Source organism: Caenorhabditis briggsae (genome assembly GCF_000004555.2).
Source record: "Caenorhabditis briggsae complete genome, chrI, whole genome shotgun sequence".
NCBI lineage: Eukaryota > Metazoa > Nematoda > Chromadorea > Rhabditida > Rhabditidae > Caenorhabditis > Caenorhabditis briggsae.
The window spans coordinates 13,309,534-13,316,338 of record NC_013489.2 but is presented as its reverse complement, the minus strand read 5'-3'; the positions used below and the strand labels follow the sequence as shown (position 1 = coordinate 13,316,338).

The 6,805-nt window shown below is 31.6% G+C and overlaps 3 protein-coding genes and 1 non-coding gene across 4 annotated transcripts in view; 3 read left to right on the top strand and 1 right to left on the bottom strand.

The window, feature by feature from the left end:
• CBG15826 overlaps positions 1–2,963 on the top strand; it is a gene marked incomplete at both ends in the record, with an annotated part of 11,150 nt that extends 8,187 nt beyond the window's left edge. The window contains 7 exons of the mRNA XM_002640511.1: positions 186–357; positions 417–495; positions 1,173–1,375; positions 2,041–2,151; positions 2,196–2,401; positions 2,587–2,676; positions 2,884–2,963. Coding sequence (XP_002640557.1) covers positions 186–357; positions 417–495; positions 1,173–1,375; positions 2,041–2,151; positions 2,196–2,401; positions 2,587–2,676; positions 2,884–2,963 — 941 coding nt within the window. The remainder of the gene's footprint in view (positions 1–185; positions 358–416; positions 496–1,172; positions 1,376–2,040; positions 2,152–2,195; positions 2,402–2,586; positions 2,677–2,883) is intronic.
• Positions 2,964–3,844: 881 nt separating this feature from the next.
• Positions 3,845–5,984, top strand: CBG25416 (the record flags this gene model as incomplete). Its single annotated transcript, XM_045241444.1, has 4 exons — positions 3,845–3,904; positions 4,768–4,938; positions 4,986–5,064; positions 5,920–5,984. 4 exons carry the CDS (start codon positions 3,845–3,847, stop codon positions 5,982–5,984), a joined length of 375 nt encoding a protein of 124 aa, XP_045099751.1.
• Positions 5,985–6,161: 177 nt separating this feature from the next.
• CBG28404 lies at positions 6,162–6,234 on the bottom strand. Its single transcript has one exon. It is a non-coding gene (tRNA).
• A 20-nt stretch (positions 6,235–6,254) lies between these two features.
• The window catches only part of CBG15828, a gene marked incomplete at both ends in the record, with an annotated part of 11,391 nt that continues 10,840 nt past the window's right edge, over positions 6,255–6,805 (top strand). The window contains one exon of the mRNA XM_045241443.1: positions 6,255–6,389. Within this exon, the coding sequence (XP_045095824.1) occupies positions 6,255–6,389 (135 nt within the window). The remainder of the gene's footprint in view (positions 6,390–6,805) is intronic.

Below are 6,805 nucleotides of genomic sequence, written 5' to 3'. Positions count from 1 at the left end.
CCTCCCTCCTCTCTACACTGTCTCGCGCGGAATTCAAAGTGCTGTAACTCAGCTGAAAATAGAGATAGAAAGCTGAAATTTTGTGAATAAACTAAATAAAATATGCGTTTTCAGAAAATGTACATTTTTTTCGAAGAACAAATAAATTGTTTTGAATTATTTTTTTTGAAATTTGAATTTTTCAGAACCGGTCCATAATTTCACCATATGTGTGGCCGCTTTCTACGGTCAAGAACCCAAATGGATTCAAATCGCAGAATTCATAGAGCATCATAAAATGGAAGGAGCCACATTTTTTTATTTTCACATTGGAAATATTTCGGATTACGATCGCCGCATTTTGGATGAGTATCAGAAGTGAGCAATTTTCAGAGAAAAAAATCAATAATTTAAATTTTGCAAAAATTTGGTTACAGTAGCGGTGACATCGAAGTGAAAGTTTTACAAGAGAAATACGAGCGACCGTTCTATGCATGGCAGCTGATTGAAATTCAGGTACAACTTTTTGAAAATCAAGTATTGATTGGTTTTTTGTAAAAATTTGAGTTTAGCTTGTCAAGAGCTTCAAAATGAGCTTAAACATGACTAGATTCTGAAACCTTTGAATTTTTCAAAAAAAATCTACAGTAAACCCAAAATGGAAATTCCTGAAACCTATAAAAGTAGGTCATGTTTGTACTCATTTTAAAGCTCTAAACAAGTTGAATTTGAAAAATTAAGTTTCGAATGATTCGAGACAAAATTGTGAAAAATATGACCTAAAAAAAAAACAAGTCATATTTTTTTTGGTTGAAAAAATGGTCAGGGTTACTGTACTTTTCGGAATTTTTGAATAAAAATTGAAAATTTGAGTTTGGCTTGTTCAGAGCTTCAAAATGAGTATAAACATGACCTACTTCTTCCTGTTTTGAAAATTCAGAGTTTTAGGATTACTGTAGATTTTCGAAATTTTCGAAATTTTACAGAATCTAGTCGTGTTTAGGCTCATTTTAAAGGTCTCGGCGTCCCAAATTCAAATTTTTAATTAACATGACCGAATTCCCCAAGATTAAAAAGTTAGGTCACATTTAATAAATTTTCAAAAATATCAATTTTTCAAACACCCATAACATTGCTCATTCTCAACCAATTTAAGTAAATTTTGGCTCAAAAAAAAACCCAAATTTTTCCAGGATTGCCACATGCGTTCCAAATATCACTCCAAGTGGACCGCATTCATCGATATCGATGAACGAATTCATACAACTGGAAAAGACAAAAAATTCATAGATATTCTGAATGAATTGGATTCAACAAACTCAGCAGAAGTCAAATTACCTCATTTAAAAGTGATAAAAAATGGAGAGACTCCGAAATTTTATGAAGTTCGGATCAGGTGAAAAAAGAGATTTTCACAAGAAAATACACAAAAGCCGCCGACCCCGCATGGTTTGCATCGAAAGCAGTGATACGACCGGACCGAGTAAGGGGGCCTAACTTTTTAGTATTGGGGAATTAGGCCGTGAAAGTTAGTAATTTGAACTTGGGAAGTTGAGAGCTTCAAAATGAGTATAAACATGACTAGGTTCTGAGAATTTTGAGTTTTTCGAAAATAATCTACAGTAATCCCAAAAACTGATATTTTCAAAATCCATAAAAGTAGGCCATGTTTATACTCATTTTGAAGCTCTAAACGCGCCAAATTCAAAAAATTAGGTTTCAAACAGAAATTAAGAATAGACGAGAATTAAAGTTTTTTGAGAAAAAATTCCAGAATTTCAAAAAGCACCTATAAATCTTCAGATTTTATTCGTATTCAGCATTTTTTACGTTTTCTAAATTTTTCCTGTTTGGAGCTTTGAAACGAGTATAATCATGACTAGGTTCTGTAATTTTTGAATTTTCGAAAATCTACAGTAATCCCAAAAAATCAGAAATTTACAAAATCTATAAAAGTAGGTCGTGTTTATACTCATTTCGAAGCTCTAAACGCGCCAAATTCAGAAATCTAAGTTTCATACAGAAATATCTGAAATAGAAAAAATTTCCCAAAAACTACAGTAACCCTGACCATAATTCTTTGCAGATTGGAATAATGTCAATTCATGAGGCAATCGCCTTGGAACCCGGATTCAAAAGCGTGCAATTGGATGCGAATACTGTAGTTTTTAGGTGATTTTTCTAGCTGAATTATCGATTTATTGATTTTTTTCTAGACATTACAAGGATACACTACACCGAGTATCTGGAAATGATTGGGCCCAAAATGAGACGATATCTGAAAATCCCATAGATTCAAAATATACAGATTTTTTGGCTGAAAAAGTGGTCCAAAAAGTGGAAAATGCCTATAAAAAAATTCCAGCCAATTGCTCAACAATTCCAGTTTATATGACGTCGTCTCGAGATTTCCCCGACCCCTGTGATAAAATATTATTGACTTGGTAGATAATAAACTATTGATTTTTGTTGATTTTTTTTTACAAATTCGAATTTGGGACGTTTAGAGCTTTAAAATGAGTATAATCATGACTAGGTTTCATTGATTTTTGAAATTTTGAGATTTTTCGGATTACGGTAGATTTTTGAAAATTTTGAAATTCACAGTGCCTAGTCAAGTTTATACTCATTTTAAAGCTGGCAACAAGCCAAATATGAATAAATTAGATTGGTCAAACTTAGAGAAGAAATTGGGAAGTTATGATCGTTTATAAGAATTTTTGGGATTTTTGGAAATTCTTGATTTGTTAGATTTTCGTCTATTTCCGATATTTTTCTCTGAAACTTGATTTTTTGGGGCGTTAAGAGCTTAAAAATGAGTTTAAGCACAACTAGGTTTAATTGTTTTGCAAATTTCGGTTTTTTGGGATTACTGTAGATTTTCGAAAAATTCAAAATTTTCAGAACCGCGTCGTGTTTATACTCATTTTGAAGCTCTAAACAAGACAAATTCAGAAAAACTAAGAATGACCAAATTCGAATAAAACCTAGAAAGTTATGAGTAATTTTTTTTAATTATGGGTTTTTTTTCAAAAAATTTTGGTTCTGTCAAATTTAAGTCTATCTTGAATATTTCTGTTTGAAACTAATTTTTTTGAACTTGGCACGTTTAGAGCTTCAAAATGAGTATAACCATGACTCACTTTTAAGGGTTTTCAAAATTGCCAGTTTCTTGGGATTACTGTAGATTTTCGAAAAATACAATCTTCACAGAACCTAGTCGTGTTTGGGCTCATTTTGCAGCTCTCGACGTTTTAAATTGAAATTTTTAATTTTCATAGCCGAGTTCCTCAAATCTGAAAAGTTAGGTCACAATTACTCGACAATTACTCGTATCACTGCTTTCAATCGGACTAATGGTCAGGGTTACTGTAGTTATTGAAATTTCCAAAAATAAACCTAAAAATTGAATTTTTCTGGTTGAGAGCTTCAAAATGAGACCAAACACGACAATGTTCTGTTAATTTTGAATTTTTCGAAAATCTACAGTAATCCCAAAAAGATCGAAATTTTCAATATCGATAAAAGTAGGTCATGTTTATACTCATTTTGGAGCTCTTGACTTTTCAAACCTAAATTCTAAATTTATTTTTAAAAATTTCCAGAACTACAGTAACCCTGACCATTTGTTTTCATAAAAATGTAACTTTGAAAAACAAGTATTTTTATTGTGATCCATTTTTAAAAAAATCAAAAAAGGAAAAAAAATCTGTCCTACTGTACCGAAAGCATAACTAGTTTCTTTTCGCCACCCATCTGACACCCTAGCCCTTTCAGACAATTCCAGCAAAATCAACAAAATCTGTAAATTTGGAAAAAATCAATAATCGCTTTTTGTTGTCTTCCAGAAGAAACCAAACAAAAAATGCTGGAAAACGACAGTGCGGATCAGAATCAACCATTTGTGTTCAAATCCACAATTGGGGTAGGTACAGTAACCCCTTAAAAATAGGGATACAGTAGTTTAAAAGTACCGTATCTTTCTGGATTCTCGAAATGTTTGCTTGAAACTTAGCATGTTGAATTTGGGATAATTAGAGCTTCAAAATGAGTATACACATGACCTACTTCAATGGATTTCGAAAATTTCAGCTTTTAGGATTACTGTAGATTTTCGAAAAATTCTAAATTTTCAGAACCTAGGCTTGTTTAGGCTTATTTTGAAGCTTTAAACAGGCAAAATTCAAGTAACTCAAATTGGACAAGATCTGATCAAAATTTGAAAAGTTATGATCGTTTTTATAAATTTTTGGATTTTTGGAAAATTCTGGATTCCTTCACATGTCTGTCTATTTCGAATAAATCCATTCGAAATTAAAATTTTTGAATTCAGCGCGTTTAGAGCTTCAAAATGAGTACAAACATGGCTAGATTCCAGAAATTTTGGTTATTTTGAAAATCTACAGTAATCCAAAAAAAAAAATCGAAAATTCAAAATTCTCAGTACCTAGTCTTGTTTAAACTCATTTTGAAGCTCTAAACAAGCAAAACTCAAACAACTTACATTGAACAAGATCTGATGAAAATTTAAAAAGTCATGATCGGTTTTCAAAATTTTGGTTTTTTTGCGAAAAATGTTGATTCTTCCAATTTTTCGTCTATTCCGAATATTTTTGTTTTAATTTTTGAATTCAGTCCGTTTAGAGCTTCAAAATGAGTATAAAAATAGCCTACCTTTATCGATTTTCAAAATTCCGATTTTTTGGGATTACTGTAGATTTTCGAAAAACTCAAAATCCATAGAATCTATCCGATAATTTTCCGGCCCAAAATTTCGCATTTTTCCAGACTTTCCTCCAAAGTGTTGCCTACTTTTTCATGACCATTTCTTTGGGTGTTGCATTTGTTGCACCACAAAAAAATGATTTATTGATTATTTTCCTGGCCAGTGCTTTGTTGATTCATACGATTTTGGCGGCGAATTCACGACTTCTCGCCTCGATTTTCGCATTTGTGACGGTAATTAATTGGATAATTAGTAATTACCCAATTAAAAATAATTGCAGATTGGAATGGTCATGTTCGAATTTTTCGTATTTTTCTACTCGATGTTCACCACTGAGGTTTTTGATGGAATGACAATGGGTAGGTCTAGAACGTTCTAGAACATTTTTAAAAAATTTTTTCAAAAAAATTTTGAAAATTTTTTGAGTTTTAAAATCTTTGAATTTTTGAATTTTTTAATTTTTTTAAGCTTTTCGAATATTTCGAATTTTTCGATTTTAAGATTTTTGGAATTTTTTGAATTTCGAATTTGAAGATTTTCTGAATTTTTTGATTTTTTGAAATTTTCACAATTTCGAATTTTAAGATTTTTGGAATTTTCAGAATTTCCAAATTTAAGATTTTCTGAATATTTTGATTTTTTGAAATTTTCACAATTTCGAATTTGAAGATTTTCTGAATTTTTTGATTTTTTGAAATTTTCACAATTTCGAATTTTAAGATTTTTGGAATTTTCAGAATTTCCAAATTTAAGATTTTCTGAATATTTTGATTTTTTGATATTTTCACAATTTCGAATTTTAAGATTTTTGGAATTTTTTGAATTTCGAATTTTAAGATTTTTTGAATATTTTGATTTTTTGAAATTTTCACAATTTCGAATTTTAAGATTTTTGGAATTTTTTGAATTTCGAATTTTACGATTTTTTGAATATTTTGATTTTTTGATATTTTCACAATTTCGAATTTTAAGATTTTTGGAATTTTTTGAATTTCGAATTTTAAGATTTTTTGAATATTTTGATTTTTTGAAATTTTCACAATTTCGAATTTTAAGATTTTTGGAATTTTCAGAATTTCCAATCTCTCTCTTCTGCGTTCTTTGCATTTTCACTTTTGTCACAACAACCCAAATTTTCTGCTCGGCTGCTCTTCTAAAACTCAGTTTGTAAGAGAAAATTCTGGAAAATTCTAGAAAAAAATCAATATTTTCAGATCTCCAGTCTCTAAGAAGAAGCCAAGGAGCCACGTGGAAAAGGAATCTGACAAATCTACAGTAACCCAGTGCACCCATACTCCTCCAACTTGTTCCTCTTTTAGTTCATATGAAACTGTCTAATTTAAATATTATTGAATAAAATTTGTGTGTTTTGAAAAATATGCAAAAATTCAAAAAATATGAGTTCCCGCCTACCCAAATCTATATAAAAAGCGAGCAAAAAAGAAAGAAAAGCATAAGCCCAATGCGGGGCTCGAACCCGCGACAACCAGATTAAGAGTCTGGTGCTCTACCGACTGAGCTAACCGGGCGGCGACAGGAAGAGAGGGCGATGGTGTATAAGAAGGGGAGGGAAAGTGGGCGTGGAGACACAGAGAGAGGAGAGAGTGGGGAACTGCCGAAAAACGGGCCGTCTGGCGGGCGCGGACTGCCGAAAAGCGAACAGTCGGCAGTCGAATCGCGCGCCGCCGACGGTCCGTCTGCAACGATTTGCGCCTCGAAGACGGACCGTCTAAAATGATAGCGCTTTCTTGACAGTTCATCATTAAACAGGTGATAAACAATAGAAATTCTTTATTAAACTAATAGTTTCTGTGGATTGTGTATTGTTTTTGAAAAAATAACTCCAATCATTTTAAAATTGCATTTTTATAAGTGGAATGAGAGAAAACACATTAGAAATTACAAGTTCTATAAGGAACATACCGTAAAACCTCTAATAGAACGACACCCGGATCGTCCACTTTGAGCCTATATATCTCGCTTCTTTTGAAAGATATTAAAAAGTGGTTAACTAGTAAAATGTTTATCAGGATATCAGCAACATTTTACTAGTTAGCCACTTTTCGATATCTTTCACAAAAAATGAGATATATAGGCTCA